The 13,059-nt window shown below is 36.8% G+C and overlaps 1 protein-coding gene across 15 annotated transcripts in view; it reads left to right on the top strand.

Moving 5' to 3' along the window:
* Window positions 1–13,059, top strand: part of DNAH8 (dynein axonemal heavy chain 8) — a 327,201-nt gene that overhangs the window by 202,492 nt on the left and 111,650 nt on the right. For 14 of the 15 annotated variants that reach the window (XR_013830241.1, XM_079934721.1, XM_079934718.1 and 11 more), the window contains 8 exons: window positions 1,007–1,110; window positions 2,128–2,304; window positions 4,093–4,260; window positions 4,782–4,997; window positions 8,136–8,273; window positions 9,451–9,578; window positions 10,390–10,561; window positions 12,058–12,213. Coding sequence is in view for 14 of the 15 variants with exons in the window: in XM_079934721.1 (XP_079790847.1) it covers window positions 1,007–1,110; window positions 2,128–2,304; window positions 4,093–4,260; window positions 4,782–4,997; window positions 8,136–8,273; window positions 9,451–9,578; window positions 10,390–10,561; window positions 12,058–12,213 (1,259 nt within the window). In the remaining variant the exon portion in view is untranslated. The remainder of the gene's footprint in view (window positions 1–1,006; window positions 1,111–2,127; window positions 2,305–4,092; window positions 4,261–4,781; window positions 4,998–8,135; window positions 8,274–9,450; window positions 9,579–10,389; window positions 10,562–12,057; window positions 12,214–13,059) is intronic. The other variant, XM_079934722.1, reaches the window with a different exon arrangement.

Raw genomic sequence — 13,059 nt, 5'->3', positions numbered from 1 at the left:
GGTGACGATAAGAACCCTATGAGAGGAACTTTCTTCTGTTGTCTTTCTAATGGCTCACCTTCTTGAAGCTTGTCTATATGATGCTCTAGACTCAGGGGTGTGCTGAAGCTACTTGCACTGGCTCATGAGAACTGATGGCTAAATTAGGAATTTCATGATCTGGTTGCTAACACAGCCTTTATTAAAAATTAATTAACTTACAATTAAATTAATTATGTTAAAAGTGAGGGCAATAAATACTCAAAACTCATTACTTCTTAGCTATTTTTACTTTAATTTACTCTTATTAATGTTCTTGAGGAACATTATCATTTCTGTTCTATCTGTGTGGTAGAAATATTATATAATGGTGTGTTACTGAGAATCTCTTGGTAGCTTGAAATCAGACATGGTGGGAGTATTTACACCACAGAAACTGGAAACCATACAAATGAGTGCCCTCATCCCAGACCCTGATGCTAAATGCTTACCAACACCACTCCATCTAGAGCCCAGTCAGAATGTGAGAAATTTAGTTAACCAGTTATTTTTCACTGGCGCACTGAGATTCTCAGAGCCAGTTGCAGAAGTTTTAGTGGTTATTTTCATTTTTATAGCAGAGAACCACAAAAAAAATTAATATATTATCTGTCTCGTTTGCCATGTCAGCTGCAATATGATTCAAAGGCAAAAAAAATGATAGTTACAAAGCCAAGGAAAGCATAAGTTTGTCAAAGAAGTTCCCTGGCTACATTCAGCTTACTCATTATAGCAATGTGACTTTCCCTTAAATGTAACTAGATGATATTCTTCAGTCAGAGCTATTTTCTTCATTTCCTGATGAAAGTCTCAGAAAATTGGTCAGTATTGTTGCTCCTAAAATATGTATATTTTTAAAGCATTTTGTCCATAATTATTTTGTGTTTGTTATAGTACAAATTATGGTGCCTTATAAGTAGTAAATACTGAATAAATGTTTGATGAGGGGATAGTCATATACTCAGTGTGTATGTGTGTATTTGTAAAGGTCTTGATAAGCTGATGGAGGCAAGTGAATCTGTTGCAAAACTCTCTCAAGATCTTGCAGTCAAGGAGAAGGAGTTGGCAGTGGCATCTGTAAAAGCAGATGAAGTGAGTTGGCATTTATTTTATCACTACTGTGAGGAATATTTTTCCATATTAAAAAAAAGCATTGTTTAAAAACGTTATTAAAAAGTAAACAAGGTATAAGCCTACAGACTGTTTCTGGTAAGGTAATGTTTACAAAGACCATTAGATATTTTTGTTTAACTTATACCAAGACATACCTAAACTATTATATCCTCTACTTGGTCTAAGACTATTTTTTTCTTCCCTGGTTCTGTCTGTCTCTCTTGTTTTCTGTCATCTGTTTAGGAAATTTCTGCTTGACTGCAAGTTATATTTGGTCTTCTCTTTAAGTTCCCTGCATGCTCTAGGTTTCTGGGATAACCCAAGTCCCATCTGAAGTTTGTGTCGAGGAAGGAAAAGGATAAAAAGAAGAGTTGGTTGAGTTTGTTTGTTTTTTTAAAGATACTCTTTCCAAGTTGATAGGGATATATGTGTGCTGCTCCTTTATCTACAACTCCTCCCCCCAGTCTCAGACCGCTTTCAGCTTCCACTCACTGACAGTCAGTTAAGAATGGATACTTAAGTCTTGACCCTTAGCCAGTTACTGAAATGAGAGAGATAGCATAGGAGAGACATTTAGGATATGACACATGTAGGCACTTAGCACCCTGACGTGTGGTAGGCACTCAATAAATATTAGCTATTTTTTTTGTTATTACATGAGGCTTAATATGACTTCTGACTTTATTCTCTTGCACTGACGTTAAATAGTTTTAAATTTCTAGAAATTACATAGAATAGAAATATCATTTTTCTGAAAGCTTAAAGTATTTATTTATATAGTTCATGCCTCAGAGAAGCTTAGGAAATAGAAGACTGCAAGACTGCTCAAAGGAGTTACTTTAATACACCTTAAAATATAGACAACTTAGATGGGGAATAAATTTGCTCTTACTCTTGTTTTACATTATATTGAATAAATATTCTCTCACTGCTCAAATATGTTAATTGTGCTGGAAAGGTTTCTATTTACCCTCATATGTTTCCTCAATTTAACAGGTATTAGCAGAAGTCACAGTAAGTGCTCAGGCTTCAGCCAAAGTAAAAAATGAAGTGCAGGAAGTAAAAGACAAAGCCCAAAAAATAGTGGATGAAATTGATAGTGAAAAAGTAGTAGCTGAGACCAAGCTCGAGGCGGCTAGACCTGCACTGGAAGAAGCAGAAGCAGCCCTGAATGTGAGCAGTGCGTTGTTATCTCTCGCAACACAAGTCCTAGCAGGCACCATGTTCTGTTACGTGAAATTAACTGTGGAATTTTTGTAATCAGGAAACTGAATTGAATTCTTAATGTGATTTATAATTTCTGAGTGTTGAAACAAATGTGTCTGTTGATTACATTTCCTAAGTTCTACCTTTTTTAAGTCTTTACTTCCCATAACTTATTTTCATTCTCAAATCAGCTTTCCATGAGAACTGAGGAATAATGCTAGTGATTATTGGCTTAAACTGTAGCCTAAGGGATTCAGATTCTTTAGAGAGCCTTCTCAGTTACTTCAGCATCCCAACTAGCCTATGTCTTGCGGCCTTTAACCTTTTAAAAAATCCCCTTGTGGTTCCCATTGTTCTTAGGATTAAAGTCCCGAGCTAGGTATCCACAGCTGTGAGGCAAGAAGATCTCCATTTGCCTCTCATGACCACATGATAGATGATCTGGAGTAAAATTTACTTAACTCTCTTGGGTCTCAGTCAGGATTCTAATTCTTCATTGATCCTTGAAGGATCAATGTAAACATAAAAAGTAATGAATAGTTTGCTGGGCACATAGGAAGTACTCAATAAATATTAGTGTTACTGCTGTGATAACCTGGCTCCTGTCTACCCCTTCAATTTTATCTCTTGTCATTTTGTCCCTGCACACAGTATGATCCAGCCATACAGAAACAGCTACAGGCTTCTGCAGTAATCATGGTCTGTTACCTTTAAATGGGTCTCTCCCTCTGCCAGGAATGCTTTCTATTTTTCCTAACTTTCACTAACTAGTAAGAGTCAGTCTTCAAGACCAAGCTCAGATCTCACCCCTTCCAGAAAGTTTTCAATTCTTCTGGACCTCCTTTGTTTTCCTGTAACTCCTATACTTCTAACATGGCAAATAATCATAGTTTAGGGTAATTGTGTTTTCTCTCTCTTTTCCTTGGAGGATTCTGAGGACAGGGCTGTTTTTGGTTTGCTTTTGTTTTATATGGGAGAATGCTTGTAGTTGTTAAATACATGAATAGTTGTTAATACATGTAGTTTTTAAATAAATGAATAGATTTAGGATCATCATTTAATAAAATCATGACAATGACCAGGACACATTCTCCACCCTAACTCCTTTTGTGGGTCCTATGATAACACACAAGAGACTGATCACTGGACCAAACAAGTCTTAGGAGTTTTTTAGTGATCATATGATGTCCCAGTCCTTCTTGACTTGAATGTCAAGTAATATCTTATTTCAAACCCGGCTCACAGATAGAAACTTCCAAAAATATTTTTATGAGCCATATGTTACAATAACTTTTCTTGTCTCCTTCGAATTCCTCTCCCTTCCATGGACAGTGCAGCCCTCAAAATGAAAACTGAAGGTGAGGTTTCTGATATTCAGGACCTTGCCCCTCTTTTAATATCCATATAATATAGATTCTGTGCTTTGAAGATGCAAATTATCTAAATGTTACACATGAATGATGGTTGTTGCTAACAGAGGTCTGGGGTGGTGGGCAATGAATGGTAGTGATATACTAAAGCAATTCATTGTGGGCTACAGGGGAAAAAAAATGAAAACAGAGAAACAGAAAGCCCAATTTAAACAATGAAAGAGCCATTATCTTGGAATGCAAACCCTTGAGGAGATAATGTCAGGGATTGGGGAGAAAATATGTTTTAAAGTTTTCTACTTTAATTATTTAAAAGTGTGAAATTTCCACATGACTAGGAATACTGCTTAACAAAAAATATTCTGATCCCTAACCCTAAATACAGACTATCAAGCCAAATGATATTGCCACAGTCAGGAAACTTGCAAAGCCCCCTCATCTTATCATGAGAATCATGGACTGTGTTCTGTTACTATTTCAAAAGAAAATTGACCCTGTCACCATGGATCCAGAAAAACCTTGCTGCAAGCCATCATGGGGAGAGTCATTAAAAGTAAGTAAAATCTATCTCTGTAAGTCCGGTGAGGTGCACCAGGTGTCCACATCCCAGGATACTCCATACAGACCAGACACACTGGCAGACAGTAATCAGTCATTGTGTACTGAAGAGTTTTTCTTAAACTGCATCTCCAAAACTGTAAGTGGGGAAAGATTTTAAAGCTGAATGCCCTCTTTTTATAAAATCTGTCCAGAACCTGTAGGTAGTATTGGCAAAGTCTTGATGTCATCCCAACCCAGTCTCCAAAGGGGGCTTTGTGTGGTTGGGGGCATTTAGATGCACTCACTAGATGGGAAACTTACATTGTTTTTCTTCTTTACTCTTCACTATAGAAACGGGAAGACAACCTGCAATTTATAGCTTTAGGTTGACTACTCCCATAGTCTTGATTTGTATGTCTAGAGCAAATCAATTATTACTTCTTTGAAAAAAATTCAACTTAGAAGTACGTGCTAACTCAGGAAGAAAGTACACATTTTCTTCCAGAGCTTACAGGCTGTAATACTATTTTTCAGTTGATGAGTGCGACGGGATTCCTGTGGAGCCTTCAGCAGTTCCCCAAGGACACAATAAACGAAGAGACTGTTGAGTTACTACAGCCATATTTTAACATGGATGATTACACTTTTGAAAGTGCCAAAAAAGTCTGTGGGAATGTGGCTGGTCTGCTGTCTTGGACACTTGCTATGGCAACATTTTATGGTGTCAACAGAGAAGTGTTGCCTCTGAAGGTAAAAGTTTCCCTTCCTCTCCCAGTAAATCAGTTCTTAATAAAATCATTCATTGTTATTGCTGCCATTAAAAGACAAAGCGTAGTGTAGTCTAATAAAGGTAGGTTTCTCCGTTACCAAATTTTTCTTCTTCACTGTATGTCCTCTCACAAGTTCTCATTCTTTTTATATCTGTTACATGTTTCTTGGCCTTGCAGACAAGAAACCAAAATCAACTTGTTAACTTAAACTAGAAGTGAACTTATTGGGTATAATAATTGAGCTATCATGAAAGAAAACTGGCTTTAAAGTTCGGAGATTAGGTTTGGAGACTGAATTTGATTACGATATTCCAAACAAATTTTATGAAAATTAAGATCAACACCTAGAAATGTTTTAAGTTTCAAAGACAGGAAGAGAACCTTATAGGCATCTAAGAAACAAAGTTTAAAAGGTTGCTTACAAAAGAGGAGAGATCAGGATGTGCACAGACTTGCCACAACCCTAAATACTAGAAAATAATGGAAAACATATGCAGAGTACTGAGGAGGAAATTACTGGGGTCCAAGAATTCAGTCGCTGGCCAAGCTGCCCTTAATGGGAACAAAAGACAAAAAGACATTCTTAAGGATGCGATTTAAGTGTTGAGGGATAAACACACACTCTCTCTGTCTCTTTCACACACACACACACACACACACACACACACACACACACACACATACACACAAACACACACCCCATCTATACTGGGCCAGATTGTCCTTTATGTCTGAGAGAACAGAAATACATTCTCAGGAGTGCAAAGGATTCATAAAATATATCACCCAGACACACACTACCCCCAATCCCCGCCCCCCAGCCTGTCCCATAAAGCTAAAAGTGTTGAAAGTGGTTGCTCTTTCCACTTTGTTGAAAGTGGCATGGAAAGTGGTGAGCGGGTGGGTGGCAGAGGGTTACTGTTTTCTAATAAGCCTTATAGAAATGGCTGCTTCTTTAAATTCTGCACATAGGTAGCTTTGAGAAAATTTAAAGTTTTAACAAAGGGAAATGATGAGCAAATACAGCAAACACACCCAAACAAAAAGATACCAAGAGAGAAATGTTACTATAAATGTAGAATTCAAGAAAAAAATAAGCACTTAGAAGAACAGTTATTTTTATTGATAAAAATTATGATCCACAGTGAGACTTAATTGTAATAATGCTTTATGCGATAAATAAAATAGCGTCAAGTTACGTAAGGCAAAATCCATTAATAGTTTAAGTGGAGTTTTTTAACAAAAAAGACAATCCTGTAATTTGATATTGTGGCATATGCTAGCAATCCACAACAGGTCTGGTAGGCAGAGGGCCAGCTTTAGAAGGGACCATGCTTGGCTTACTGCTCTGCTATCACCCTCTTAATTTTTAAACAAGGGGTTCTGCATTTTCATTTTGCACTTTTATGTAGCCAGTCCTGAGTAGGCATAAATTAATAATTATATAGAGATTTTGCACTATATTATTTTTAAAGTTGAATAGCTACATTGAACTTTCTTCATATGAACAAAGAATATCAAATTATTTCCAGTGTCCAAGAAACATTTACAAAAGTTGATGATATTCAATTGTAGAAGAAGACTTTGATTCAATTCCCCAAAGCAAAAATTTCTGAGACCTCATTCTCTGACTATAACAATAAAAATAAAATGCTTATTTTTTTTAAAAAAGCTAGTCACTTCTATTTAGAAAATGATGACAAAAAGCTAGTTACCAAAGCTTTTGTGATGCGGCCGAAATGCTACCTTCTCAGCCTTTAAGTGAATCAAAGAAACTAAACACTCCAGTATATATATACTCATTTATAAGCATACACACACACACACAGACAATTTAGGGAAAGTAGAAAGAGCTAATAAAAATAACATTAAAAATTAGAAAAAAGTAGTAAAATTAAAGAATTGGTGCTTTGCAAAAAATATATATATATGAGATATGTAATGAATATAAAAGATAAATCCATATAATTACAGATTATAGATTTAAATAATTAAAAAGCAGAATCTAAAGTTACTTGTAAATATGTTAGAAAATCTAAATGAACTTAAAATTTCCTGAGAAAAATAGCTACTTTCAAAAAAACAAATATTGAGAAAGAAAATAAGAAAGTTACAAAGGAACTTCAACCGAAGAAGGCCCTAGGGCTATATTACTTTACTGATTAATTACTTTAAATTTATAAGAAACATAAGTATCATGCTATAGGACTTAGAGAAAGAGGAAAAACTACTATTATAGTGATTTCACTTCAAAAAATCTTTACCAAGAAAACAATCCTAAATGTTTACATACCCAGTAGTATTCATCACAGCATTATTTATAATAGTTAAAAATGGGCAGAAGACTTCCCAGGTGGCGCAGTGGTTAAGAATCCATCTGCCAATGAAAGGGACCTGGGTTCGAGCCCTGGTCCGGGAAGATCCCACATACCGTGGAGCAACTAAGCCCGTGTGCCACAACTACTGAGCCTGCGTACTGCAACTACTGAAGCCCACATGCCTAGAGCCTGTGCTCTGCAACAAGAGAAGCCACCACAGTGAGAAGTCCATGCACCACAACGAGGAGTAGCCCCCGCTCGCTGCAACTAGAGAAAGCCTGCATGCAGCAACGAAGACCCAACGCAACCAAAAATAAATTAAAAATAATAATAACATAAAAATGGGGAGTAGGGGAGAAAGATATGTCTAAAAGTAAGGCAAAAGTTAAGTAAATTATGATATATCCAAATTGTGGGATATTATGCAGCCATATAACTAATGTTCATGAAAAAGTGTTTAAGGATGTGAGGAAATTATATTACTCTAAGTGAAAAAAAAAATCAAAATGCTAGTTATCCACTTCTTGACACAATACTCACAGACTCTTTCTGGGTAAAATCATGAGTAATTTTTTTTTCTCCTTCCCATTCATTTCTGCAATTTCCATATTGAACATTAATAATTAAAAGGAAAAAAATGAACTTTAATGAAATTTCTCTGCTTCCCCAGCTGAAGACAACGAAACAGATGACTTCCAAATAGGGCAAAAATTATGTAGTAACTTATGCTATTATTTACCAATTCAAGCACGAATGTTTTGTAGCACTAATACCTCTAATCACATCTTCTTCCTTTTAAGGCTAACTTGGCCAAGCAGGAGGGCCGTTTAGCAGTTGCCAACGCTGAACTGGGGAAGGCCCAGGCCCTGCTGGATGAGAAGCAAGCTGAGCTGGATAAAGTGCAAGCCAAATTTGATGCTGCAATGAATGAGAAAATGGTGAGGTTAAATACACAGAAATTACTAATACGACGTACTGAAATGTTACACAAGTATGTGTTGTGTTTAGAAATCCAGCAAATGTTTACACTGAAAAAATATTTACCTGAACGCCCTTACTCGCTGGCTATGTCTGCTTATTTTGGATCTTCAACACTCCACATTCTTTTTTTCTGTTTTTAGTAATTATTTTCTATAAGAAGAAGCTGTGATGTCATACCTAAGAGTATTGACTTTGGAGTCAGAAAACTAGGTTTGATATCCAGTTCAGTCACTTATGAATTGTGCAGTTGGGGGTGATTGACGAACTTTATCTGTTAAATACAGATAAAGCTACAACCTTATGGTATAGGTTGTAAGCAGTGGTGGTCTGGTAAACGTTCAACAATCAGCTTGTCGGGGCGGAGGCTAGGGGGAGAAGAAAGCCTTGATTTGCAGTGTTTGCTGATTTCTGTGGTCTAGGTACCCCCTGCCACTGTCCATTTTAAGCCATCAATGTGACAAGACGATGCATGTATGGGAAAAGATGCAGCATGCCATTATATACTATTTCCACCATGCAGATGCAATGAACTTAACCTCAAGAGTATAGATAATATGAAAATGTAGTAAATAACTAGGAATTGATGAATTTTGATTATTTATTACCTTTAACGTGTTTATGTAATTTAGTTGTGAGCTATGTAATTTAATTTAATACTGTAATTTAATTTTTAATAATGGCTGTGTTTAACACCAGCTCACAAATTTTCTGAAAAATGTAACAACTGACTCTTTTGAGCTGATACAAGCTGGCTTCAGCATACTACTGTCGCGTAGGATTTTTCTGGGGAAAAAAACCCTTTGTAAACTGCAAAGAACTCAGAATTATTATTAAATCCAAGAAAAAGGTATATTTATTGTTTTGAGAATATTTAATAGAAATACTATTTACGTTATGTGATTTGGATTCTCTCTTACAAAATGGCTCTTCTTGAAATTTCGTAAGGTAAAATAACTATATTATGAATGAATTACAAGAATTTAATATGTAAAATTTTACTGACACTATATTTTTAGATTATATTTATTTTGCAAATTAAGAAATTCCTCCATGTATTTTTATGTGTGAATATAATGGATGTTTGATTAAGCAATCTAAGAAGCTCTTTGAGACATTCTCCCTTTATGAATGTAGGATTTGCTTAATGATGCTGACATGTGCCGGAAAAAGATGCAGGCAGCTTCCACCCTCATCGATGGATTGAGTGGAGAAAAAGTCCGATGGACTCAGCAAAGCAAAGAGTTCAAAGCTCAGATTAATAGGTATAAATTTTGGTCTTTGATATAATTGCTTTCCTTCTTAGTCATCACCCCAAAGGCCACCTCTCTGTGGCATGGGGGAACATAAAGTCTCATTCCTTAAAGTGCTTTTCTCCTCTGTTTCCATATCCCCATCTCAGAATCCCATCATCTAAGAAAGTGCTTAGAGCTTGAGTCCCACACTCTCAGTAAAATGGAGAAGGAAGAAAACTTGGTGAAACATTTTTAACCTCAATTTTGGTTCAACAGTGTGGGCTTTCGGTGTGAGAATGCTTCTAATATTGTCTGGATTTGCCAGAACAATCTAGTTACTGGTTCCAGTTCTATACTGTTCACCTCAAGGATTTTGAAAGTGTGAATCAACAGTTTGTTCTAAATGGAAAGGTATCTTGGGCTGGTGTCTTCTGAAAACTGAAAGAGAGAGAATGAGAGGGGCATAGGAGAATGGCAAAAAAAAAAAAAAAAAGAGGATGAAGAAGAAGTAGTGGTTAAATCAAGATTGAATCTGAACAAGACTAGGGCATGGGATGGGAAAAGAATGCTTTCCTCATCTGGAAGTCAAGCTTCAGAACCTGTAGGCTTCAGAAAGGAGCCTTCTTTCTTGCTCCCTGACTTACTCCGAATGAGGCCACCCCTACCCCGTTTTGAGCCTTTAGGCTCCTTTTTGCATGGTCTCTCCACGTCTGGCTGCCAAGTGTTAAGCTGGGAGCAAAGAAGGACTTCATCTAGTAACAAAACTGACTGGTGGCCTTTCAAACTCCTTACTGGGAGAACTTAAAATGTGTTAGTGATTCACTTTGTTTTTTCTTAACAGACTTGTAGGTGATATTCTGCTGTGCACTGGATTCCTTTCCTATCTTGGTCCTTTCAATCAGATATTTAGGAACTATTTGCTTAAAGATCAATGGGAGGCAGAGTTGAAAGCACGCAAGATTCCTTTCACTGAAAATCTGAATCTTATTTCAATGTTGGTGGATCCTCCAACAGTAAGTGTTACTTTCCTTACAGCATTATTTGAATTTCATTTTATTTCCTACTCACTAAGAAATTAAGGTACACCTAATTTTTTCTTTTTGCATTTAATTGAAAAGATTGTTTTGAAAATGCTGAAGTGTTACAAAATTTTTTTTCTTTGTGATGCAAAAGTTCCTTAGCATTTTAAGAAATCTTGCTTTCAAATTAATACCAATTGCACTGCTATGAGTGAAAAGATCATTTGTGAGTTATAGGCTTGCTAATACTGAGCTCTTCTAATAATCCTCCATTATTTACACCAGTCCTATTAAATCACATTTTCTAACAAACATTCTAGGAAAATGTAGGTGTTAGCTGGACGTAAGTACTGGTATTAACTTTCTTTTGATCATTAACCATCTTTTTATAATGTCCAACAATATAATACAATAGCATGATCTGACATCACTGAGTAAAAGCATGCACTGCTGTACTAACCTTCCTCGCTGGGAATTTGATGCCACTGTCCATTTTTAGCATACCTTACAGAGCTCCTGTGGTATGAAATGCTTTCCAGGCAATCTGTATTCATGAGCTGCTTTTTGATTTGTAAATATGTTCCCCAGTTGCAGTTTCCCTAGGAAAGCCAAACTATTAATTTCAAGTTACCGCTATTTAAAAGTCAAAAAATAATCTTTTTCAATTCAAACAGTGTTCAACTGGTCCTTACAGGGAAGAGTAATGTATTGGAGATGCACTGGGCACAGGTGAGGTGAAGTGGGACAGGATATTCTTTGTCGATTGTGGCTTTTGGTGGAGCTGGGATAATTTAACGAAGGTGGAGGCTGGTTGGCTCATTGCATCTTGGATGATTTTGTTGACCACGTGGAGCCAGGCTGACAATCCCCTCTTGATTTTGAAAGAAAATATTAAGAAAAACGTCATTAATGAGTTCCTACCAATATAATATTTCATCTCCCCTAATTTCTCTGCCTCCAGCTATGCAATGTCCCTTCCCCCATGTAAGCAGAACCAGAGGGCAGGAAGGGGAAGTTTCAGAGACTTAAAATTAACCCTTAGGGCTTACCTACTCTGAGGTCTCAGAATATTCATTATCTCCACCACCTCCAGCCCATCTGGATCCCACCACCCGCCCAGTCTCACCATATTTCAAGTCCCTGCTGTTCTCTGAATGTTCAGCAACCATGCTTCAGAATCCCCAAATCAGGTTTAATATGCAATCGATTGACAATATTTCCTCATAAGTATGAAAACACAATATAAAGGACTAAACCTAGTCTTGGGTTACTAGAGAAAGGATTTATTAGATGATATATCTGTTTCTTTTAATTTGATGTTGTTTGGTTCACATTTACGAGTTTGGTTTTTTTTCTAGGTACTTGTTCCATAGTCTCAATGGGACAAATATGTCCAAATTTTAAATTCTTTTATATCGTGGCACTGTTAATCACTAACAAAAGCCTTCCTGTGTTCCTTTGAATGGCCACATCCATTTCCTGTTATTCAGATTGGTGAGTGGGGGCTGCAGGGATTACCAGGAGATGACCTCTCCATTCAGAACGGCATCATTGTGACAAAGGCCACCAGATACCCACTCCTCATAGACCCACAAACTCAAGGCAAAACTTGGATTAAATCAAAGGAAAAAGAAAATGACTTGCAGGTATGTACCATTTTGTGCATGGGAAAGTAATCTGGAAATCATGGAGTTTTCCCACAATTTCAGTTGAATCTGTCAGTCATAAAGTTGTCATCTCTATGATGATAATTGTTTGCTACTTTACACCCTTGAGTTTTGTAACAGTGATTTGGGACAAATGCTCTGATTATTTTCTCTCTTGTGCTCTCTCTTGATCTCACTGTCCTTCTCTCTGTCCATTTTTCTGGCTCAATTGCTTTTGCCAGTGTTGGATGTGGCCTTTATTCTGGTCCTTGAGTTTGAGCTTATAAGAAAATGACAAAAATAAGACTTGTGATTCCTCAGTTTAAGGCCATTTGCTCCAACCTAGCTTAGCCACTTGGTAGTACCACATAGCATGCTAGAGTCCAGTATTGGAGTTGGATTCTACCAAGGTGTTAATCCTAAGGTAGAGGTAGACAAAGGCAGGACTTCAACATTCCTGGCTCCTTTGGAGATCTTGTTACATGGATGTTTCAATTCAATATTACAATATGGACTATTCATTGTTTCCTCGACACTGTTCCCACTTCCAAGCCTTCTGGATGCATAGTTTTGCTTGTACTATGTCTGCTTACCAGAATGTCTTCTCTACCCAACTGCCCACTTTGCTTACATCCCAGATAAAAATCTTAAACATTATTCAAAGTCCACATCCAATGCTACTTTTACCCAAGCTTGCCTGAGTCCCCAGCTTAATATAGCCTGTCCTGACTCCTCACGCATCTTGTATTTTTGTTATGGACTAGGAGCCTGCCTTAAATTATTGCTCTTTGCACGTTTGTCTTCTATCTCTAATGTACCATAAACTTTTTGTTAGCAAGGCTTATG

This window comes from Stenella coeruleoalba, assembly GCF_951394435.1.
Source record: "Stenella coeruleoalba genome assembly, chromosome: 10".
Taxonomy (NCBI): Eukaryota; Metazoa; Chordata; class Mammalia; order Artiodactyla; family Delphinidae; genus Stenella; species Stenella coeruleoalba.
This window is presented reverse-complemented; position numbering and strand designations above follow the sequence as displayed.